This window comes from Acanthopagrus latus, chromosome 17 (genome assembly GCF_904848185.1).
Source record: "Acanthopagrus latus isolate v.2019 chromosome 17, fAcaLat1.1, whole genome shotgun sequence".
Classification (NCBI taxonomy): domain Eukaryota; kingdom Metazoa; phylum Chordata; class Actinopteri; order Spariformes; family Sparidae; genus Acanthopagrus; species Acanthopagrus latus.
Window position 1 is genome coordinate 24537966 of NC_051055.1, and position 25387 is coordinate 24563352.

At 42.8% G+C, this 25387-nt stretch overlaps 2 protein-coding genes across 2 annotated transcripts in view; both read right to left on the minus strand.

Moving 5' to 3' along the window:
- Positions 1 to 33: 33 nt before the first annotated feature.
- Positions 34 to 6525, minus strand: LOC119005469 (tyrosine-protein phosphatase non-receptor type substrate 1). The gene is made up of 6 exons (XM_037073093.1): positions 5868 to 6525; positions 4673 to 4987; positions 2526 to 2957; positions 502 to 588; positions 374 to 416; positions 34 to 222 (listed from the first exon to the last, which is right to left on the minus strand). Exons 1-5 carry the CDS (start codon positions 5920 to 5922, stop codon positions 385 to 387), a joined length of 921 nt encoding a protein of 306 aa, XP_036928988.1. The 5' UTR covers positions 5923 to 6525; the 3' UTR covers positions 34 to 222; positions 374 to 384.
- Positions 6526 to 13351: 6826 nt separating this feature from the next.
- Positions 13352 to 25387, minus strand: part of iglon5 (IgLON family member 5) — a 115303-nt gene continuing 103267 nt past the window's right edge. The window contains exons 5-8 of the mRNA XM_037075333.1: positions 21238 to 21369; positions 20825 to 20945; positions 19483 to 19634; positions 13352 to 16497 (exon numbers count right to left, since the gene is read on the minus strand). Of these exons, the coding sequence (XP_036931228.1) occupies positions 16394 to 16497; positions 19483 to 19634; positions 20825 to 20945; positions 21238 to 21369 (509 nt within the window). The 3' untranslated portion in view covers positions 13352 to 16393. The remainder of the gene's footprint in view (positions 16498 to 19482; positions 19635 to 20824; positions 20946 to 21237; positions 21370 to 25387) is intronic.

Genomic DNA, 25387 nt, shown 5'->3' on the forward strand with positions numbered 1-25387 from the left:
GGTTTAAAAAACAGCAGGACTTTCAAAAGAGGGATGCACATTGACTTTATATAGCATCGAGTGAACTGTTTGGTCAGAATGAGTTCTCGTTTTTCTTTTTTTCAGCTGCGACTCTCTTGATCTGTGTGATGCTGTTTGTCAAAGGTTGGCCGTCCGAGATGAGCCGCACTGAACACCCGGCGGTCCTCTTTTTGTTTCCCCTCCTATTTCACCCTGTGTTTCCTGGAAGACAATAATTGGTCCTTGCGTCAGTGTTGACTTTCTCCTAACAACGTGTGATAGGTTACAAGGATAAGGCAATAAGAAAAACAGCCCCGTGCATGTGTGTGTACGTGATGTGTTTGCCAAAGGCAGAGCAGAATATTGTACTCACATGGCCCGACATCATTTTCCCTGCAGGCAGAAATGTTTGGCCGCTGTGGAGTGCGAGATCACGTAAATAAAAATATCGTTCTTTTGAACGACTTCCTGTAATTCTTGCTCGGAGGTTTACACACTCACCTTCCACTAACAACAACACCGTCATCGCAGAGAGGAAGCACATCTTGAGGATATTCAACTGCAAAATCAGCTCGTTAGGGGAGGCATCTGGAAAGTGGAGCAGAATGGGGTGAAATAAAGGCAAACAGTGATTAGCGCCGACTTATCACGTTATTGAGCGCGACAGAATTAAATCACGAAGGTTGAACTGGCTTTGGCTGATGGACGTTTGCCTCCTCCCTGGGAGGAGAGGCGTTTAAACATTGATCGAGAAAAATCATTAATTTGTTCAAGTATGCAGTATTGCAGGCAATCTGCTGCCTTGGAATGATCAATGTTTGACCCACATAACAGTCAAGTAGCGCCAACACCGAACAAATGACCTGTGGTATGTGGGGTCCTGTCTCCCTGCTCCCCGTGTCGGTACAGACGGGGTTATTTGGAAGGTAAGTTTCCTGCAGACACGGCACAGACGGCGCAAGGTGTTCTGGGTTTCCAGAGATCAAGAATTGCTTTTGATGCACTTCCAAAGCTTGAATGACACATAACAAGCCAGCATCCTTAACTGCAGCGCACGCAGTCACACTGAGACAGAAAAGGGCTTAAAATTAGCACGTCACGTTTTTAATCACAGCTGATCAGAGGCGGAGCTGGTAACACTGCTGCAGTGTCAGATGATGCAGGAGTGAATGCCGACTGAAGCAACTCACAGTCAACACAAAAGCCGGTGTTTGCCCAGTGTGAAAGGGGATTCTGACTCGTCATTTTCTGTATTTTCCCAGAAGTTATAGCGACAGGTGGCCAAATGAAATATAAATAAAACAAAATACATAACAAATGTCTTGTGTTAGTTATACATTAAAATGGTAAATTAGGGGAAATGTACTTCAGTTCATGAAGTGGACTTTCTCGTGAGTGCCAAACACACACACTGTCGGTACTTAATGTTGCCTGCTAACTTACAGCTAATGTACAGATACCAAGACGAATAAACACTGATGCAAGAAATGCAAATAAACACAGATTATCCTTCACTGGTGGTGAACTTGCCATTAAACAACCATGACTGCTGAGGAAAAATCTGACCTGACGCAGGCCCTAATGTTCGCACAAGGTTATGTATTAAAGCATTTTTCACTTTATGTTTAGTCTCACTCATCGACTTCCGTCCTCACTCTCTGACTCTGTCCCACGACTTATAGCAGCAGGCAACCAACTGAAACGCACCGTTTTGTGTGAACTTGTGGATTTCTCCATTTTTGGACGCTGTTAGAAACATTAGGGGGAATTTCATCAAGCACAAACACGGCAGATAGTCAAACTCGCCGACAATTAGTGAGCTTAGGGTTTTAGCAAGTCGAGAGCTCCCTCCCTAAAATAAGATCAATAATTGGATTTGCATTTGTCAGGTCTGCTCGACTTCAAATGAACGCTAGCTTTGCTCCGTAACTACTGGATGTCTAAATCAGCAACTTTTGCAAGCAAATGTTAACTTTTAAAGTTAGTAATAAAATCTTTCATTGTAGATTTCAGGGGAAAGTCAGCTTCCAAGGTGTGTTTTTGTTCAAGCTAACAGCAGGTGGAAGCTAAAGGTTCACCTGATGATGCATTCAGCAGTTTGAGTCACTTGAGTTGAGCTCAGATTCTAGGTCAGTGTTAGTGTTGTTCACTAACTAGGTGCAATGTTTTTTTTTTTTCTTTTCAAATAGCAATGACATGTGCATTACATATATCACAGCAGTGATTCATACCTCTGACAGACTCTCTCCTCAGAAGCACACAGTGTGAATCATAATATTTGGAGCCATCTGGCAAACCAAATTGACTGAAGAGAAACATGATTTCTCTTAAGCAAAGTTAAATGATCAAAACTGATGGGTGTAATTTTCATGTTGGAAAACATTTAGGATATAATTAAAAGAAAACTTCCAGCTGGGAATTTAAACTGAGAAAAAAAAATAAATCCACAGAGGCACCGTGCCTCCAAGATGACTCCCTAATGTACAAGATTAATTTATTTGGGAAAATGACTTTTATTTATTTACCCCAAGTGAAGGAGGCAGTCAGAGCCGTGCTCATGGCGGGGTGGTCCTGCACACCACATGTGAAGGTGATCCCTGTGTCCAAAGATTGTTTCATTGGGAGGACAAACACGCTGAAGAGGAACACTTCCTGGCTGCGGCTGTCCATCACCTGGAAACACCGTGGCCGGCTCGGAGGCGCCGAGTCCAACAACCAATCTGAGGACAGCAGGGATCCGTCAGCAGGGTGTTCAGAGAGGTTACCGTCAGGGCTGACTGCAGGAAGGGTGCAATTGGTGACTGACAGGTGATCGATATTGACCGCTGTGCTCTGGTAGGTCCACGTGAGGGTTAGCTCGCTGGGTCTGAACCCCCCGGTGAGACAGAGGAGAGCCCACCGGCCGGTCTGTGGGTCCGGGGGAATCTGGAGGTATATTCTGGGAGCAGAGGGAGGTGCTGAAGGAGTCAGACACAGAGTAAACACATCAGGATAATTCAGACTGGGTAAATTAGGTCATTGCAGCGGCAAATAATAACATTCAGCAACAAAAGTAGGACAGAATTAAAGAAAAAATCAAATGTAAGCTCCAAAAAAAAAAAAAGCCCAAAATCAATGATCAGTATTTTAATTACATGAACATCTTCTCTGTCCAGTTCTATTACATGTGTTTAATGTAAAGGGAACACTTTTCTATCATGTCGACTCAATGTGAATAAATTAAATTACTCAGTCTGATTAAATCAAATTAATTCAGACTCTTACATAAACACCATGTGTTTATTCAGTAAAAAGTTACATGAAAAGTTAAGAGAAACTTCCACATAAACATAATTAGCTTCTCAAGTGTTTATTATTCTCCTCTGATAAATCACACATCTAGTTATTTAATTCATTTGACTCGACATTTAACGCGACCCTTTACACTGAACTTATATGATGGAATTTGCAAAATGACAAACTTGAAAGTTTATTAATAATATTAATAATAATGATGCAGCCATGTATTTAACAAACAAGGATGAATTAAGTTTAAGAATAAAGAAATCAAAGCAAAAACTGCTCAAGCCCCAGTCACCAGAATGAATCAACGTTTCTGCAAACCACAGGTAAGTGAAAACTTTATGTTTCTTTATAGCTGGTTTTCAATTTTATGTTGTGATAATGCTTTACTGATGGCCTGGTTAGGTTTAGGCAGAAGGTAATTATCAATTGTCTGATTAAAAATACTTGTTTTTTGGCAGGAAATTGTCGTAAATTAAAATAACTTTTTTTTTTTTCCATTCATGGCCTCAGACAGCCTGTCAGCTGTCTCAGCCTGCTGTACCTGTACTATCAAACACATTGTAGAAGTGTCGCTACGGCATGAACGAAACACATAAACTTAACGTGCTGTGGTTTGCAGAAATGTACAATGCCAACATTAAGACATAATAAAAAAAATGATATCCAACAGAACACGCAGCACAAAAAAGACATCTGCATAACTGGAGAATCTTTTTCTAAATTGCTACTCTGAATCATCCCTCAGTTAAGACTACTATTTCTTATTCTACTTCGTCTATTATCTATAATTACCATTTGCCCTGTGTGGGCTTAATTTAAGACAGACGTTACAAGATTTGCCTACAACAAAAAAAAGCCATTATTATAACATGAATCGTGAAAGAAATATTGAAACAGTGTAAAACAGACTAAGTCCGTAATAAAACTGTTAAACGATGATCAAATGGGTAAAAACACGAAATGTCAATTGTTATTTAGTGGACCTAACTTTGCATCAAGAGAAAAGTCCAAAGGTAGCGTTTTTTCCACATGAAGGATTTCCACATAATAATTTGACCATCCCTCCCTGCCTTGTTTTCTGGTGAGTTTCAATTCCCTGGGCAAAATCGATACAAGGCACTGCGCGTGGTGCCGGGGTGATTATTTCTAGATCTGTCATGAAACTGTTCAGGCAAAAAGATGAACTCAGAGGGAATTTCACATGACTTGAATTTTTTATAGATCCATCCCGGCCCGTTTCTTTTATGGTGATGGTCCAACACCGGCGCTCGTATCGAGCTGCCTCACACTAAACTCTGGTGCATGAGAGATACAAGTGAGATATAATTGCCAACAGGGCAATTTAACCCAAGTGTGAATATCTGTAATAAAAACATTTGTCTCTCACCCAGGACGACCAGCTCGGTGCCGTTGCCCCACTCCGGCTCTTTCTGCAGGACGTTCACCTCGCAGTAATACCACCCAGAATCCTCCGGTGCTACCTCTGTGATCACCAGGGAGGAGGTTTGATTCTTCTCCACCACGCTCTGCCTGGCTGACTTTGCGATGAGCTGCTTCTCCGACTTCATTTTGAACCACTGAACCCCGTACTTGAGGGATTCGACTTCGAAATGACAGGACAGGGTTGCCGTTTCACCCCGCATCACACTGAGAGAGGGAGGGTACTGTCTAACCCTCAGTCCCCCCGGGGTCGCTGTCAGGGCTAAAGACAGAGCCATTAATACAATGTGTCATACAAAGGAACTTTCGGAAAGTCCAGCACGGACCTGCAGGTCAACGACAAACACTTTAAACGTGTGTTCGGTACGCTCGGGTTGACAGCCGAGAGCGAGGTTTGCCAGACAAAGACAATCAGACAGAGAACTCAACCACCAGAATGACAAAACAGAAAGTCTTGCTTAGCATAATTTCACAATTCACCGAACATTCATTTGAATGGCTCCCGATGAGACGAACTTTCGCTCGACGACAAACGCTGTTTTGACAAACTCTTAACGCAGACACACTCGAGTACAAAAAAGATTTGAAAAGCTTTGGAATAATCTGTGTGATTGTGGTGACTTGCTTGTCTGGCTGAGTGTGATGAAGTGATTATTAAGTGCGATGATGAAATGCTGCAGATAAGATAAGCAAAACACTCAGTCGCTCGCAATTGGAGCGCGGGCGACAAAGAAGACCGGCGAGCACTGAAATGATGGTCTAAAACAAAAAAAAAAGAAAACAGGCTGCATCTCTCTCCCGTCTACTTTTAGTCATTAAAGGAAGTCACAAAGCCAGAGTCTTACACTAATTAATTCAGTTTTTCATCTTTGGAGGCAGTGTGTTAATTAAAGTTGTGTCTCACTGCATCAACACCGATTATTGTCACAGATGGTACATCTTTAACAATTTATCATGTAAATATATACATATGGAAATATATTCTTTGGTTCTGGAAGGACAAATCAGATGTTTGAAATGCATACTGACAGAAATTAAAGGCAACACGAGTGAATAAATGCTTATAAATGAACCTTTGGCGTGGGTTAATAAAAAATGCCAACACACCACAAGCATCACGACCGACTCGTATTCACACTGACCTGGTGGCCGGCCTGCAAACAGAAGAAGCAAACACAGTCGAGGCAGTTCTGCCATGTTCGCCGCTGCACCCCACTCCCGACCTCGAGTGGTGATATCGTTTCTCAGGCACTCTTTAAGTCTGAGGCTCGCCGCGCTTAGAAAATGTGACGGTGTCAGCGTCTTCTTTTGCTGCACTCTATGGTTAGAGGTGATGGTTCATTAATAGGTCATTCTTCAACAGAAACCTGAAGCTCACAGACTACTGGGGTGAACAAAAAAACTTTCAGTATCTCGGGGAAAAAAAACAAAACAAAACCCTAAAAAACGATGCACTCTGTCTGCTGGCTGAAAGAAAAACCACAGTGCACAGTAAGCAGTAAGTTCCTCTACAGTCGTGCCAAGACTCTTTAAATCATTCAGACAGTTGATTTGTAAGATTGGGGGTTCATTTTGTAAGTCATTACATATTACTAAAGGAGTGTACTTTTTCAAAGAGGCTTCTTTTTATGGCCTGTATTCTCAAACGTACTGCAAATAACTTTTAACAGGTGAAATGCTCTCAATTTAACGTGGATTTATATAGCAATTTGTTGCAATTTTCTCGTATTAATCACTTTTCTGTTGGCCATATGTGAGCAGATTGTAACGCGACGTGAAAAATGAGACCTTCCCCGTCTCTCTTGGCCGTCTGCACAAGCCTGTGGACGGTTTGTTTCAGTTGTGTAATGCTGCTCGACCGTGAATGTCTTTGTGAAGGACCCGGCTCGGGTTTTCAGGGACAGTCCAAAAGATGTGACTTTGAGTTCCTCTCTCTGCTACCTGCTAACAGAGGGCAACAGCAGCTTATGTTTTAGACTCGTCCATGTCCATAGACATAAAGTAATCACCGGCCTCCAGCACAGCACAGAAGTTTAGCAGAACCCCGTTAATCCTGACGCCTCTATGTGATCAATATTAGCAAACAAAACCACCAGGACAGAAAACTTACTGCTAACTTTTTCATTATAGTTACTCTTGATGCCTGTCATTGGGTCGGATTTTGATCAGATATGCTAAGAATTTAAACAACTTATTATGGTGGTATATTTCTGCAATAAAACAAAGTTTATTTAGTTTCATCATCGTCATATTTATCTTTATATCCTGCAAACTGTGTTGAAGGTGCAATATGCAAGAACTAACCATCTGTCAAACTAGGCGGTGGTGATCACACCGCAGTTCCTTGTTCCTTGCTTTAAGTAATCACACATCACTACAGGAATTAATGTTTCTGTATTTACAGCCACTTATCTGAGAAACAAGTGCTTATTAAAACAGCGACAGACAACATTTCCACCTCTTGCATTCCCAAGTGCTATTACTGTTTAATAATATGAGTTCAACTTGAGATGAAAAGTCACCCTTAATTGAAAGCTACATGAGATCCTCTTTGTGAAACACTTTGATTGCAGTACCTTAAAGGAAGAATTACCTAAGGCACTATTTTGCTTTTGCAACAGAAGGAAGTTTAAGGAAGTTGTGACCCAACTTTAACGGTCAGGCTGCTTTTTTTTTTTTTGACAGAAAATGGTTTTAAATGAGATTGAAACACTTGGCTTTAGATAAAAATGTCAAGCCTCAGTGAAGAAATCATCTCATTGCAATTTCAGTTTAAGGTTGTCCTTTAGAGCGATAATACTTAACAGTACCGGTAAAGGTCACTGTCACCCTTTCAAACCCCATTATCCACTGAATACACTCCTTTGTTGTTCAGCGGCCTTGTCATATAGCATATTTAAAGTAGCTGCATGGTCTTGTGTTATTGAATCCTCAGTAAGTGTAGTGCATTGAGAACATTGTGTACACAGAGTTACTAAAAAGAAGGACAAAAAGTGTCGATCTCCGAGTGCGTTAGCGATCCCCGAGTGTGACCTAACAGGAAGCGGTCCACCTTCCTGTTAGGTCACACTCGGGGATCGCTAACGTGAGTTGTTGAAAAACCTTCTGTTTTAGTAAACTCTGTGTACACAGACAATGTTCTCAATGCTGGTGTTCATGTGTAGAGACCCTGGTGATACTACGAGCAAAGTTTCATGTTGTGTGGACCCTTCTTAGTGTTTTAAAAATAGCGAATTTGATGCTGACGTAAAAGTGCCTCTTTCGTTGTAATTATGCTTTTACGCGAAACTTTGACTCATATTCAATCACGGTTGCTTTTTGGCGAGAGTTTCACTTTAATATTCTCATCAGAATTATTACAAACTATATGTACTGATACGTAATTTCACACAAATTGAAAAAGAATACAAACTTGATAGCTTTTTTCTGTCTCGACTAAATAAATTCATCCTCCCTGGATGGACTTTTAACAAAAGTGAATTCTGGTTTGTTATCGCATTTAATTGGAGCAGATTGACTCTAAAAATCCATTATCACTTTGTTTGACAGTAAACGACACAACATGTGTGAGGCTGCATTGAATCTGAGGACGAGGAGACACAGATGGTAGTCATTGACAAGAGGAGGACGAGTGGAGGGTTTCCTCTTGTCGAGCTACAACCCAGCTTAAAAAAATTAATCAAAACGAACCCTGACAAACTAGTTAAAAATGACTAATTTCCATATTAATGGTTCGTAATGACTGCAGATCATTTCTAATATGAAGCTATCACCCGCTAATAACATTAATAGCGTTTGTTGGCAAGTGATTTGATATGAACCATTTAGTCTGACAGAGTCTCATCAAACCAAACATGCAGACGTTTTAATAAAAACAACAACAACAAAAAAAAAACTCCTCTAAGATGCAACCTGCAAACACAACAAAAGCAGAGGCTCTTTGCTCAGCAGGAAGCAAACAGCAACTCGCCTGACCTCGCCTCCTTTCCAACCGCAGGGGCCGCCGGCGAGAGAGAGAGAGACAGAGAGAGACAGAGAGAGAGAGACAGAGAGAGAGAGAGAGAGAGAGAGAGAGACAGAGAGAGACAGAGAGAGAGAGAGAGACAGAGAGAGACAGAGAGAGAGAGAGAGAGAGAGAGACAGAGAGAGAGAGACAGAGAGAGAGAGAGAGACAGAGAGAGAGAGAGAGAGAGAGAGAGAGAGAGAGAGAGAGAGAGAGACAGAGAGAGACAGAGAGAGAGAGAGAGACAGAGAGAGACAGAGAGAGACAGAGAGAGAGAGAGAGACAGAGAGAGAGAGACAGAGAGAGAGAGACAGAGAGAGACAGAGAGAGAGAGACAGAGAGAGAGAGAGACAGAGAGAGACAGAGAGAGAGAGACAGAGACAGAGAGAGACAGAGAGAGAGAGAGAGAGACAGAGAGACCCGCTTCCAGCAACAAACCACACACAGTGAGTTCTGTTAAAAACAAAACTGATTTTTATTTTTTTGTCTCCCTCCACTTGATATGATTTTCAACTCCACTTCATGGATTTTGAAAAAAAAAAAGAAAAAGAAAAAGAAAAAAAAAAAAAGAAAAGTCCAGACGAACAACCAGACGAATCAAAAAAAAAAAAAAAAGAAAGTACAATCATCGCTTCACAGCACTGAGCATCTGTCAGGGCAGGAGACAAATGTTTTGTTCCTCTAGTCTTACTTTTCTTTTCTTTTCTTTTTTTCTCATGTGTTTACATTGATGAGATCTTGAAGAAAACGTTAACAACAGCCTGTAGTTCAGGTCTGTCGTGAGTGAGTGAATACACACAAAGCCAGCTCAGACAGCAAACACACGCTCGCACTCACAGATGCACGTTAGATGCTAGAATATGAAGCCCCCTTTTGAATTACTCATGCTCGTTACAGAGCTCGACACACTCTCGCATACTCTCGCAAGAATGAGAGAGAGAGAGAGAGAGAGAGAGAGAGAGAGCGATGGGTTCCTCATTCGACACTAACCTAAGCCAACTCATTCCCTCAATTATACACGGTGGGTTCTCTTCTGGTAAAATTTGTTATTAGTTTCCAAATGAGACATTTTCCATTACTCTGCAGCAAAGGGCTCCTGCAGTCTGTTCACTCTTATGGCCCTCTTGAGGCACACAGCACACGACCGGCCCCCTATCAAACATCCTGTCATGTATCCCAGCCTGCAGCGCACCGCACGCCGTAATAAGACACTCGTATCCCGCGTCGGTGACTTCACTGCAGCCCCGCCATCCCCGCTGCCTCATAACTGCAATATAAATCAGCGCAAAAACACCGGTTGGTGCTGTCACATGTGAAAGAAATCCAAGTTTCTCCTGTCAGCTCTCAACACCACAACCAATATTTACCCCTCGTGTGATTGACAGGGAAAATGCCAGGCGTGGGCTGGTGATTCAGAGAGGCCAAGTAATGGGACTCTTTCTATGTTGGAGATGTGAGGGTGGGCGACTTAATGACTAGGGGAGACGTGGTGGGCGAGATGCCTCCATTGTGCTTTGCCTGGTCTGCGCGAACGTTGCCGCTGCTCGACGGACGGAGTGCGACACGCTGTTAATTAGCCAGACGCTCAGTTTCTCGGAGAGGTGAGTGATTGACAAGGCGCCATCTGTGGTCGCGGTGAGGAAGAGGGCGAGGCTGTGGCCCGACATCTTTGACGCAGGCTGAGGTTTTAATAAAACACATAACACCTGGATCTATCTATCTATCTATCTATCTATCTATCTATCTATCTATCTATCTATCTATCTATCTATCTATCTATCTATCTATCTATCTATCTATCTACCTACCTACCTACCTACAGCAATTAAAGCACTAACCTTGATCTAGACCTACATGCAAAACACAGATTTCCCCCCAAAAGTTGGGGACCTGTGCAATTCTAAAACAGCATGAAGACAACATTTTTAAACCTCATGTACTTTCATACCAAATCTCCTTGAGGAGGGGATGATGGTGGCGGTAGAATGCTGCCAAGCCAATGACCACTTTTCAAGACAGCGTTTCAACATTAGTAAGGGTCATACCCCTGGGTAGTTTTAATGGGGAAAAAAAGAGACATTTTCCTTCCTGTGTTTGTGGCAACTTAACGGGATACATCTGACAAGATGACGGGATGTTTCCAGTCGTGTCTATGTTGACAAAACCAGATATTTTTGAGCCATAACCTGACATTTTTCTAACCTTAACCAAGCTGTTTTTGTGCCTAAACTGAACAAGACCACAAGCACGGCGTTGTCACAACACGAAATTGAAATTCGAACCTGAAGAAGTGTAAAGTTTTGACATAATGAAATGTAAAGTTTCCGTATCTGTGGTTTGCAGAAACTTACACTGCCAACATTTACTTTGGTGATTGGGTTAAACATTATTACTACCTGGGCTTGTGTAACTGTTCTCGGTAAACACAGTTCCTTCGCGAATGTTTGCGTTCTGTTTTGATCCAACTTTTAAACGGCGGCTCAACTTGTACAGTTACATCGTGCAACTGTCAGATGACTTTTTAATTAACAATGCTTCACACACCTGAAGTGTGCTGCTGCTCAGATGGAGACTTTTCCCCATCACGCTCCTGTCCAGCACGCTGTATACTAATGCACTCATTAGCGGTGGTAATGGAAAAGTACCGGGCCTTAATAGACTTGCAACATTGACTTTGCCCAAGAGAACTGAATGAGCCTGTAGATAGTTGGTAAACAATGGATAATTAGGATAATGTATGGGAATTAGGCATGCTTTGCCGTAAAGGACGTGAGCAGGGGATTCAGAACAATGACAATCATTCATATGTAATTGTCACTTGTGTAGCATATCCTTTTGGTATACTGACTCTGCGCTGCTCCATCTGCATGTCTCTGTCTCACACTATTAAATTTTAATCCGTCAAATATAATTTCATATAATATTACACTGCAGCCCCACACCTTATCTTTGTGTACTTTACACCCAGATATAAGCCTCTAGATACACAGTGTCAATAGCTGCTGACGCTGGCAACGAGCGAAATGATCCTGGTTACATCTCTGTCATTACTAATAAAATGAAATAAAACATTATGGCACTCAGCGAGTTGTGTGTCTTGGAAGCAGGTTTGGTTAACACTATATATTTTGCAGCAAGGCAAACACCAACAAGGACTGACGGAAAGAAAAACAAGCGATTAATTCTTTATTCGCTGGATCTGTACCGCAGCTCTGAACACATAGTTTACTGGGCTGACATTACAGCTTGCCCAAATAGTTTCAGAGAAGGGCTTAAAATCGATGTGCAATTAGGGGTGTCTTGTATCAGGCATGATGAATTATGCTCTCTGTTCTAAGGCTGGTCTATAGACACTTGATCAATTCAGCTTCTGGGGACCTGGTAAGGCAGGCCCGGGGAGCAATTGCTCTATTCCAAAGCCATTCAGTCGAAGGTATTGATTAACCATTCCATTCTGAATTGAAAGTCTGTCCGGGATCTGTTCTATGGCGGGAGGGTGTCGCAAGAAGGACTACAGCCTGAGCCTGCCACGTATAAAACAAGGTGAGCAGTACATTCAAACCTTCTTTGGACTAACTGTACACTTCTTCTGCTATTCTACAGTCTTGACTTGAAGCACCATGTTTATTCACCATGTCACAGCATCAGTTCAGGAGCGATGTGTCTGTCCTGACTAACTGAAGAGCTCCATTACATGACTCTTCTCAGCAAAAGGCACAGTGCACCGAAACAGTGAACGTATCGTAGGAACCCTAGTTCTACATCGGTTTACCTCCTCTCCAGTTATGTAAACCCCATTAATTAAATCTTAATTCAAAGTGACAAACAAAAGCACAGCTATTAAAGTGCAACGCGATGCTTTGTCCTGTAATCTACGTGCTGGATTTTGCGAGCTCGGAAACACAAACTTCATGGCACCTTATCAACGAAGATTCTGTAAACAGATCATCATAACCTCCAGCTACAGGAGCCAATCAACAGTTTTCTCATCAGGGCGCGCCGAATGTAATTAGGGGCCGAGCAAACGTCTTGTTTATATCACTGTAAACTCATTGAACCCCAGCTGGGGCGTTATTTATACACTTGAAGTAGGCCAGACTCTGTTTGTGATCAAGGCTATGGTAATACTCTTCATATTACATAGTGAAACCATAAATAGTGTGCGGTACACTTTCCTCCCCCGGGAGCGGCAAAGTTTGGAAATGCAATATGAGCGCCTGTCTGTCTTCTCTTCCCCTAAATGGAGAGTTCACTGTCTGGTTAGTGTCATCCCATCTCCCTCCGGCTCGCAGCTTTTTGGATTTGCATTGTCAGGGTATCCTCCCTCAGGACCGGGTGCTCTCTCAACAGCATCCTCATCTACCCTCCGACTGTGCACCCAAGGGGGGGTGGATCTGCTGCCTCCTTGCCCACACCCTCTCTCCTCTCACAGCTAGAAGTATGACACATTCACATACATCATGACTCATAAAAACATGTTCTTTTGCTGTTTGTTTGTCTGTACAAATGCCCATATTTTTCTTTTTTTCTTCCCATCACCACTCCATGATCACTCGAGTCATATTGCCCCTCCATCTGGACCCTTTTCACCCAGAAATCTGAACACAACATACAATGTTTGCTTGTTTTTTCTTTTTTTTTCTTTTTTCTTTTTTCAAAATCCACCCTTACACGAACATTGACGTGCTTTTTTCAAACCCACATTGAGAAACATGACAGTGTGTTATTTTTTTGTCCGTGTTTTGTTTTTTTTTTGTTTTTTTTTATGTTTTCATCTGTTTTTTTGTTCTTTTTCTTCATCAAGGACAGATTATGTACATACAGATGTTATATGCCACTGACAAACCCAGTGGGACGCTGACATTGAACGGCGTACAAGATGTGAGCGGGAAACTGAAAAGATAAAGATTAAAAAAAAACCCCAAAATCTGAAAGACAGATGCTGAGAGGATGGAAATGTGATGGAGAAAGAGAAAAAATAAGCACTGACCAAACGACCTGCTCTTGTGCTTGAAATGGAATCCGTCATTATTTCTGGAGCGACGAGATGCATGCACAAACAGTGTGTGTGTTCTGTCACACAGAAAAAACCCAACTACACCGCGGATGGCAAGACTTTTTTTCAGTACAACATGTAGTGTTTTTAGAGTAAGGGCCATTTAAACAGAGCGTCACAATCATTTCATAGTACTGTACACAGTAAAAGTACAACAACAGACTTATTTGATATACCTTGTTAATGGTAAATTTTTCAGATATTACACCACAGCTTTAACCATATCTGATACCTCTTGCACAGTAGAGTTAGGGGTTATTGCTGGTTTGAACAAAATCAAACAAAACACATTCAGACACTTGATTCAATACGGAGTCATTCCCCTTTTAAGGTCGCAGTAGTCAAGGGTTCAGCCGGGGTAAACTCATCTCTCCGTGCAGGCTCGTTATGGCAAATTTGCATATAGTCGCTGCATGTGAGTGGAACAGTGTTTCAGCGGAGAAACGAGTGCCACCGTATTGAAACATGGGCTTACCTCCCACTGTTTGTGCTGTGCAGGGGAACTGGATGGATAATTGTGCCATGGGGGTTTTGTAGTGCCCATGCCTGCATGTCACAGGTACACATTGGAGGCAGCACTGGCGCACCAAGGCGAAGGTTGTCCTTGAAGAGGATTCCTGTCAGTGGCAGGATTGAGCTTGATTTATGGGGGCCATCACCAGCTGGCAGGAGGGACAGGTGGAGCCCGGGCTCCTTCACTTAGCCAGCCACAGGTAATGGCTAATTACATCTTTATCTCCCTGCGGTCTGGCCGAACAAGAACCGACTCACGGCCACGACCAGAGACTGACATGGATCCAAATCATTTATCTAGCTGGTCGGAGGGAGACACACACTATGATAAGTGGACAAATATGCTGTAAATGTGTGTGTGTGTGTGTGTGTGTGTGTGTGTGTGATGTGGATAACAGCGTGAGAAAAAAAAAAAAGAGTCCAATACATAAACTGTTACAAATTATAAATTACATCATCATTCACTGCCTCTGGACTCAGATGAAATAATCCCTCAGACTGTTTCAAATGCATTTTTAAAAAGCTTGTCATGGCAAAATAGAGCACATCACTTCGAAAAACTTTACATCTTTTTTTTTTTTTGTTTGTTTGTTTTTTTTTTTCCATTGTTCAATGTGTGTGTGACTTCTCAGAGTAAAGTACAAAAATTATTTTCCCCACGCACGGCTCATTACCATCAGATTTTGTTCATTTTTTTTTCTCACATGGAATTACTATTCATAGTTATTCAAATACTTATTAACATCATCATCATCTGTACTATTATTAACACCAAAAAAGTAAAAGCAGGTAACCTTGCAGAGTAAAACAGACACAGTGCGGGGAGGGGAGGGGAGGGGAGGCGAGGGGAGGGGAGGGGGTATGGACTCACGACAGGAACATTTCTAACCGGTACATGCTATCAACAAGCGACAAAGAGGATGGAGCTGCAGCTTTGAAACAGAAAGATTTTGTTTTGTCACCGGGACAGTCCCTTTGCTGCTTCAGAAAACTGGAGCGTAGTCGAGGCTGGTGGGGGATGTCGTTCGGCGCTGGGCAACTGGAGGTCGCCTGGCGAAGCCTCTGTACTGCATATATTTACACTGGGGAGGAAGACGGTGGGAGTAGAGGGGGTGGGGGGGTGACACGGAGCAGAGAACACTATAGCGATGCGAGAGGGGGACTAGACAGAGCACATTGAACAGAGGGACGGTGGGCGAAGAGGGGCAGGGGGGGCTGAAAAAGGTTTGGGTAGTGAGGGTGTCCACATGCGAAAGCTCAGTATAAACCCCCCAAATTACATAAAGGGGTAGTTAAGACCGACGCCATCACCACCCACCCTTTTTTTTTTTTAAATACATTTTGACATCATTCATAGCAGCTTCACTGCTACACAGTTAAAATTAAAAATCCATACGTGTGTGTGTGTGTGTGTGTGTGTGTGTGGGTGTGTGATCAACGGGCGACGCTTCACACGGTCACCAATCAGACAATTTCCAAAAGGTCACACGACCACCAGTACCACATCATAACTATAATTTCCATAAATATCCACCTTAATATTGTGACTTTATCATTTCCATAAGGCAAACATTGTAGGTGAGTCATTAGTCTATGTAGTATATTACATAAATGATCGTCCAGTTGTTAGATTATCTATTTTCTCATTGATCACCAGCACAATAATCATTAATATACACTCTCTATCAACATCAGCCAAGTGGTGATAATGATGAGGGGGAAACGAGGAGAGGAGGAGTGGGGGAAGTACCAAGTCAGACAAATCTGCAAGGCATTCTGGGAGACGAAAAGAGAGACTGTGTGTGTGTGTGTGTGTGTATGAGAGAGAGAAGAAGAGATAATGACGATGATTTGACCTCGAAATTGAATTGAGGGTGCTGAGGTTGTGGAAGGGGAACGATGCGGTTGTGTGTTTTATGTGATGATTCAATGGCTCCTGGATTAATGCATATTATTTTTGTTCACAGTGATGGGTTCGTAATTAAAGAATTTCATTTCCTTCTTCCTTTTCCGTAGAGGGGAGGAGGGGGGTGGGAAGGCGGGGCTTTTTTTTCTTCCGGGGTGGGGGGCGTTCAGGGACGATTCCAGGTGGATGTCTACACCTTCAGCAGGAAAAACGCAGAGAGGGAAACCCAGACAGACAGGCCGACGCTCATTCCTGCATGTAAAGCAGTCCCTCGCCCCTGTATAGCCCCCGGTCCTGGAACACAGAATGACCACAGTAAGAGAGGATGAAGAGGGGGGAAGGGAAAATATGCACAGTTAAATACACACAAGATGCTGGAAGTAAGGTGTCTCTGTATGTGATGGCTTGTAGTCACAATTCACCAGTTTAATTCTGAAACCTTGGCATAAATACTGTAAACACTTAACACATCAGTCTGTGTTTTTACCACAGTGATATAGTGTCTACACTTCCTTTATTCCAACAGCCTTACACTCATCGCAGCATCTGAAGCCTTGTATCTTTTCATATGAGTCAGGACCCTTTTCAAGCAGCGTACTCATAAAAGATAAATATAGAAGGCTGTAACATAGGTAAAAGTCGAGTCTTCTCATAATACTAAGCTGTCTATTCAGTAGAAAGACTTCAATATTCTGGAAATCGGTGCTACGTGAAGAGGGAAAAGAGGGAGAAAATGGCTGTGGTATTCCATTTTGCTCAAAAGCAACCAGAAACCACTGCGCCGCGGCGTTACGTGCTGCGATCAGGGCAATGCCTGGTTTTGGCTCATCCACTTTGAAATTGGAAATAATATGGTTACTCATGATGCAGCTGAACAGTAAAATGTGTTTTTGAGAACATTTGCGATGAGAAACAGGCAATGCAGTAACAGAGTCTTGTTTCATATTTGATCAGCATCGCTTCGTTTTACAGTCTGATGTAAGTTCGGTGAGACGGCTCGTAACACTTTACAGCAAGGAACAGGAATGTGTGTGGAGCAGGAACGACTTGATAATTACTGAATCTATGATGAGTAATTCCTGAATAACTGTGATTCAAGGAATATATAGTAAATATTAATGAGTTACTGGAGAACAGATTGGGAGTTACTGTCTTAATAAATGAAGTACAAACTAGTAATGAATGATTAATTACTAATAACTAATCATATTTTTGCATCTTCAAGTAAAGCAAAACATAACAATTATTGCTTATTACTTAATTATAATTCATTTTAACTACTTTTGTAATAAATAAGTAATTAGTAATTATTAAGTCTACTCAACTAATTACTCAATATTATGTTTCCCTTCATTTTAAGGTGCACAGAAAGAGTAATTAATTATTAAGTAATTAGAAATTATGAGTCTACTTGCTAACTACCCAGTATCATGTTTTCCATTTACATGAAGATACATAAAAAGTGTAACTAATCGTTAAGTAATTAGTAATTATGAGTTGGGCTCTCTTGATCCAACTTTTTAAAATCTTTGTGTCCGTGGAGGAGCAGAAATACAAAACTGCAGAAGCACAATCAATAGTTCAAACAACAGCAAAACCAAAATTCTGGTTGATTGTGTGAACTGTGTCCCTTGGTGGACAGTTGTTGGCCAGCGAGAGGGGCTTTCTGCTCACAGGCAACAGTGAGGGAAGTTTACCATTGTTAATTCGCATGTACTGCCCACATAATAAGGGATACCAAAGAAAGTTTCCCTTCAACATGTTGTAAACCTTTAACACTGGTCAAACTAATAACATTCATGATGGCTCCATTCCAGGTACATGTGCCAGAATTCAAAGCCACTGGACCTTAGAACTGGAAAACCAAAATGGAACTGAACGTATATCGATGCATCAGTAGTAGTTACACTTGACAAGTCCAAATGTCCACTGTGAGAAGTCTTCAGAACAATATGATTCAGAATGTTAACTTGGTAAATCTCAGGTTACAGAAAGCCATTAAATGCTGTAGTGATAACTTGAGAATTGTTCTGCCGAGAGCTAAACAAAACTCAACGTCATTCAATACACAATCAAGAATATTGTATTTGGGACACAAAATTACACTATGATTGAAAGGACAATTGCAAGAAAACCCTTAAAAAAGCCCCTCTCTCTTGCTGTTTGGTGCCATTATGCAGTCTAGTAGATTTCCAAAATCTAACCTGGTGGCTCATAATGTGACAGTGTAGTACAGGCTGCCAATGGTCTCAGTAATGGCCTCGTTGGTAGAGGGTAATTACAATAATAAGCCAATTTTGATGTGATAGTGGGTTGTTGATGTTAAAATGCTACATGTGGCACCTTTTAAAATGGTGAACAAAGGCGGTACAAAAGCAGGGAAACAAAGTCAGGGGAGGCAATGACAGTGAGGGACGGCGTTTGAATAGAAACGCCACAAAAGTATCCGATTATGAGCCGATTTTTCGTGCCTGGTCCAGAACAGAAAGGGGGTTTGTTGTGTTCTAATGATGGCAGTAGGAGATTAGGAGGGAAAGAGGAGGCAGAAGGACAGATGATGGAGAGATAGGCTGACAGAGGAGGCAGCGGTGGTGGGAAAAAAAAAAGAGAGCAGGAAGATGTATGGGTCTGACTGGGGAGTGAGTCATTGAAGGGAGACTGGCCGAGATAATGGGTAAAGGAATGGAAGAAGAAAGGGGATAGATGAAGGACTCACTTAAGATGGTAATGCCGAATGCACTAAAAGGGGGAGGGGGGGGTGACGGGAAATGGAAGGGTAGGAAATCGCTCATTGGGGACAGTTAATGTGAATTGGGCTTGGAGTGAAATGACAACTTCTTGCGTAACGGGACAGAGCGGAGCAACGGTCTGTGTGTGTGCATGCAGCAATGTGTATGGACGAGAGATGGAGGGTGAGAGCGCAGACGAACGAGGGAGAGAGAAAGAGAGAGAGAAGCGGTAATGTAGGCAAGCAAAGCTTTAATGGGGCGCAGAATAACGAAAATGGGGAGAGGGAAGGAGGGAGGAGAGGGCTGAGGAAAAAAAATGCTGTGCTGTGTGCAGAGCAGAAATGAGATTGGGGGGAAAGAGGGAGAAGTGGTGTGTCAGTGCATATGCATCGTTTTGTGTTGGTGTGTCACATCTGTTCAAACTCACACACGCTGATTGATAGCCATGTGGGATGAAAGTGAGCGTACTTTGTGAAAGCCCGCGTTTTGCGTACAAGTGTAAACTGTGCATTGTGTGCATGCACCTGCATGTACTTCTGTATTAACTTACGAAACAGCAGCATGCTAGCGTTGGAAGCCCCCAGACGGTTCGAGGCAAAGCAGGTGTAGTTGCCAAAGTGCTTCTCTGTCACATTAGTGAAGAGCAACAGCGAGCGCGTCTTCTCGTTTTTGATCCTCAGGGTGTTGTCACTCTCTACCGGCCTGGGTGGTGTAAAAGCGGAGGAAGGAAGTGGGGAGGAAAAGAGAAGAGGAGAGTGAAAAAAAAAAAAAAAGATAACATCACACCTGGTGACTCAGCCTGAATAAGAGCTGTTTTTTTTTCAATGTCCCTCCGGAGACAACCACGCAACACAGTCCCCCCTCCACACATCAGCTCTGTCTCACCTTGTACTAATAGTGAAATCTAACAGTCCATAAATAAGAGAGACCTCCTGCTGGGGCCCATTATACTCTATTAACAGCTATCTCTGGCTGGCAAAAGCTTGTCTAAGTACTTGTGCGTCTTGCTTTGCCTGATGCCAAATCACCCTCACTCCGCTACGCTCTCTGGGACCTTTTACAAACTTGGAAGGACAGATTATGTGTAGGTAATAGAGAGCAAATAGACTTCCAACAAGCCAATATTTCTCCAGAGATGGCAAAAACATACATGATTATCTTAAACCAATACACGTGTCAGAGGTCAGGCAAATGGATGGCGGCCAAGACTGCGTCTGCTGTATGCCGGCTGAATCTAAAAATGCTGTTCATGTGCAAAAAAAAACATTAAAAAAAATGACTTGAGCTTTTTGGGATAATTTTCTTTTAAAGATATCTGTTCACACTGAAATGCCAAAACAATAATCTCCTCCTCGTCCTCTTTTGGTTGGCAAACAACAAATTATCCAAGAAGAGGGATGCTTAATCTGCTGAGCCTCAGCTGGTTAAAGCTCTGCTCCCTTCATTTCGCTGTGATTATCACCTGCTGTATGCGGTGTTTTAATAACACTGAACTTACAATTTAACTGTTCTCATTAACATAATGTGTTGTTGTTGTCTGACAAAAAAACTGATCTGACTGATGCTTTTAAATGCTACATGTTAACCAGGCACACTGTTATTTCCGCGCTGCTGCATTGAAATGCTAAACAATAAATGTCAATGTCGCATATCAAAATTACCGGTTAATGCCAGCACCTATGTGATCGGCTCGACTGACATTTAAAATGACTGGGTTAGAAGAAGAATTGCATTCTACAGTTAAACACTACAGCCTCCAACTGTGTCTAAGGGGATTTACACGATTGCTTCAAAAGCTCAGTTTTCAACATCAACGCTGATGATGGTTTTTTTGGGCATCTATAGAGAAAAACCTTCACTCCAAGTGTAAAAAAAGTCTTTGTTGGTCTCACCTGTGGTCGTCTCTGTACCACTCGAAGGAAGCTGGTGGGACCGCCATGGCTTCACAGCGCAGGATGGCTGTCTTACCCAAATGGGCCGGCATGTTTTTCATGTCTGTGATCATGGGAGGGTCTGACAGAGAAAAACGAGGGAGGAAAGTATGGACAAAGAGAAGGGGAAAATCCAGCAATTAGTACACATCTTTCTCTACCGAGGAGTCGAGTCAGGTCAGCCCAGAGTTGCAGACAAGGTTGAATCCCCCGCCCCCACCTTCCTGGAGAAAACAAAATTAAGATGCATGAATTCATACATAATAATGCATCTACAGTATCATTAATGCATCGCTGTGCTGTAACACGGGAGGTATGGTGTGAGTTGAATTATAACCCTCGAGCTGGTGTTGGGTGCAGAGAGGAGTACTTACAGTTGACCGTGACCTTGACCTTGCGCTGATCAGGCGGAGCCACTCCATTGTTGGTGATGCATTCATAGTCCTCGGCCTGCTGCCTCTTAATCTCTGTGATGTCGAGGAACTCCCCTTCACTCACCAGCCCATCTATTGACATAAGGCAGATGTCATGGTTCACTGTATATCAAATGCGAGGACACTCAGGCTGCTGATTTAAGGATGACCACTTGAGATTCAGCTGTAGCTGTACCGACACTCACCTTATGAGAAATTGGACAATTACCTTTTGCAAGACAAACAATGAGCAGGCCACGTGTTTGTGAATACTTTCCATGCCATCAAGAGGCGTTATGATATAACGTTAACAGAGCGGAGCGGCGGTCTGCAGTAACAGACCAGCTGACATCCGCTAACAAGCCAGGAAAACACACCGCAGCAATCAACATGTTAAACAAACTCTGGGAACAATAAAACAGACTAAGCACCAAATTTTCCCAATATCATATGTTCCCAAGGTCCCATTCTGTCAGAGTCCTAGGGCAATACATTCCCATGGTCCTATGATCCAAGGGTCTTATGTTCCCATGGTCCTATGTTCCCAGGGACCCTATTTTCCACAAGTCCTTTGTTCCCAAGGCAATACATTCCACAAGTCCTATGTTCCCAGGGCAATACGTTCCCAAGGACCTATTGTTGCCCAGGTCCTATGTTCCCATAGTCCTATGTTCCCCAGGTCCTATGTTCCCAGAGTACTATCTTCCCAGGGCTTGTATGTTTTGGATGTCAGGTAGAAGACACAATAGCCTCAGTGACCAGTCCAAGCACTGTTGGCGTCATTGGTCTATGGCATTACATTATGCAATCAACACAAACTTATCTATTACCAGTTTACCACAGCCTAAACTAGTTACTTCAGTAAAATAACGGGTAAGTAGGTGAATGTTTGTATAGATGCAAAGTGAGTAAACATGATTTGACAGCAGTGACACCATTACTTTCACAGCGTCGGGGGAAATTGTAAGCTTTCCTTTCAAGCAGTAGATACACCAGGGGGTGACGGCTTGCTCACTACATTTCGTAGTGAGAAGAATATTTGGCTGTTATTTGATGTTGACAAACTCCCAGGTGCCCCCAAAACCAAATTAGTCAGTCTCACACTTTTCGTTTTTTTTCCGCAGGCGACAAACAGCCACAGAATCGCTTCAGAGCGGAGTCGTAGGAACGGGCTACAAGTTATTGCTCCTTCATGTGAGGGAATGGATGTTGGGGGTATTATTGGATCGACAGAGAGAGAGAGAAAGAGAGAGAGAGAGAAAGAGAGAGAGAGAGAGAGAGAAAGAGAGAGAGAGAGAAAGAGAGAGAGAGCAGAGAGAGAAGAGAGAGAAGAAGAAGAATGAGAGTGCACCCCCTCCTCCCTGTAAGTCTTAGCAGCCAGCTGTCTCACAGCCTCCAAAACCATTAGGCCTTTTTTTTCTCCCCTTTACCCCATTAAAGAAGTCAGACAGTGGAACACGACATAATATATAATCTCACCACTAACAAGGAAATCCAGCTCTTAAATTGCAGCTCACTTTTCCCTTTCAAAGCCCCCCAAACATCCACATAACCACTGTCAATCAGTGGACCTTTACTTCCCCTCACAAACACACAGACGGCTCCTGAGCACATTTGTGAGCAACACCGACGCAAACACACACACACACACAAAAAGACACTAAACGCCGTGATTATTTCTGTCAGAGATTAGCGCGGCGGTTCTAATTGAAGATTATACTGGAGGATTATTAGTGCGGCTACTGAGCTGGAGACGATTATTTGCAGCTGCTGCGGCAGAGGCTGAGCAGCGAGCGACAAGCGCGGTGATGGCTGCCTGTGCCACCCGAGCGAGTGCGGGCGGGCGCCGGGTGATGGGGTGGGGTGGGTGCGATGTTATTCACTCATTCCATTAGTCTAATAAATACAGCTCTCTTGTGACATCTCTGTCTAGCAGGCAGAGCACCCAACTTTGCCAGAGGTGGGGGAGGAAGCTGTGAAGGCGCAGAGGGGGAAAAGGGTAGTAGAGTAAAAAGATAGAATCAGACAACTGCCACTGCAGAAATTACACACACCGCTGTAACAGATGACTTCCAAGAAATAAAAAAAAAAACGAGGGCAAGTGAGTGAGAGAAAGCGCATTACAGACACAGAGAGCGGTAATTTGTAAGAGATACTGAGCAGGAGAGTGAAAGAGATACACAGATATAAAGATAGAGGAAACAGAGAGAAACAGCAACATAAAGAGGGAAACGCAGAGATGTCAAGTGGGGTATTTGATGTGTGTCGGTTCTTTCATGGACTTTTCATCCCCAGCACCTGGGTGTGATGTAATATGACAGTGCGAAGCAGCCCTCTCACTCACTCTTTTTTTCCCTCGCTCGCCATCCCTAGAGATCTCTGGACCAGCATCGCACACCTCTCTCTACTTTGGTGGAAGATCATATCTGACTGGAGCCGGCCCCTGGCACTCCTACAATGGCCTGTAAAATACAGCTCCATCAACCACTTATGGCTTTTGAAGGAGCCTGACTCCTGACCACCAGAGATAGTTGGATTGCACCTGAGAGGAGACGGGGGTGTATGAATAAAAGGGGGAAAAGGGATCAGGGGTTCTAGCCTGCCCTACAGTGAAACCATGCTCTATTTCCCTGGCAACACTTTGAGCTTGACTAGATCACCAGGGCATGATTTTCTCAGCGCCTTTTATCCATTTCCATTACAAAAAACTACCATCAAGGCAGAGAGGTCTGATGCTGGGTTAAAATGGAAGAATGGACAGGCTGAATGACTGGAAAACCTGTCATTTGAAAGAGTAAAGGTCTGAAATGTGTGTTAGTTGAGCTAAATGAACAACGGAATGTTAACAGGGAGGCTGATGTGCCCCTGGTGATCACACATACCTTAAATTACTCCATTTATCCAAGGAATTTCTTTCACATTCTTTGGGGCCTGACCAATACCTGACTTTGAGAGTGATACCTATACATCAAATACTGTGATATATTACATGTTCTAATGGTCAAAAAGAAAAATAAAGAATTTATCCTTATAATATTGATATATCTTATGTTTTGTTCCTCAAATCTTATCTTCCCAAATTTGTATATTCCCAGGGTCTTGTGTTCCCAGTTCCCAATGTTCCAAAGGCTCAATGTTCCTCCATCCTGTATTCCAAAGACCTTATGTTTCCAGGTTCCAATGTTCCCAGTGTACTAAGGCCCCTTGTTTCCATGTTCTTATGTTCCCAAAGTCCTATGTTTCAAGGGTCCTATGTTCCCAATTTCCTCTGTTCCCAAGATCCAATGTTCCCAAGATGAACATTCTGATAGCATGCATTAACCCTCCTACTATGTTCCCTAACCACAGAGCTTGGCAACATAGGACTTTGGGAACATAGGATCCTGGTAGGGCACATATGTAGAACTGTGAAACGTGGGACCCTGGGAACATATGTATCTTTGCTATGAAATCACATAGTTCCAGGGTCCTATGTTCCCAGCATCTTATGTTTAAAGACCATATGTTCCCAATGTCCTCTGATGCTTAGCTCTCATGTTCCCAGGTTCCTGCCCTCCCCAGTTCAACATTTAACCTCTTATTGTGTTCAGGTGAAATGGCCCTAATCCTAGAGATGGGGAACTTTGGGAACAAAATATGTAAAACTGGGAAATATGGAACCCTGGGAACATAGAATTATTTATTATGTCACCATTACATGCAATATACATCTGGGGAACACAGGGATGAATCTTTATTTTCATGCAGTCCCATGTACGTTGTCCTGCTGATGTAACTACTCACTAATGTGTCTTAATCCATAGCTGAATAAAGTCCCAGGCAAATATGACATTTGCTTGATGCTACACTGCCAAACGGTTACAGGATGATATTTACTGTATAATCAGGCCCAGCTCTTTAAGAGTTATGTCTTCTGTATGAACACATGGGTTTGGTGCTGAGAACAAAGAGGGAATAACAACAAAGATATGGAATATTGCCCACCTTAACCTCAAACATAAGCACATATAAGAATTGCTTACTGAGCGGGACATTATACAGTTGAAAAATAAATCGTCAGTGTCTTTGGCAACACTGCTTCTCCACCTGTTGACCGGATGCCTTCACACTT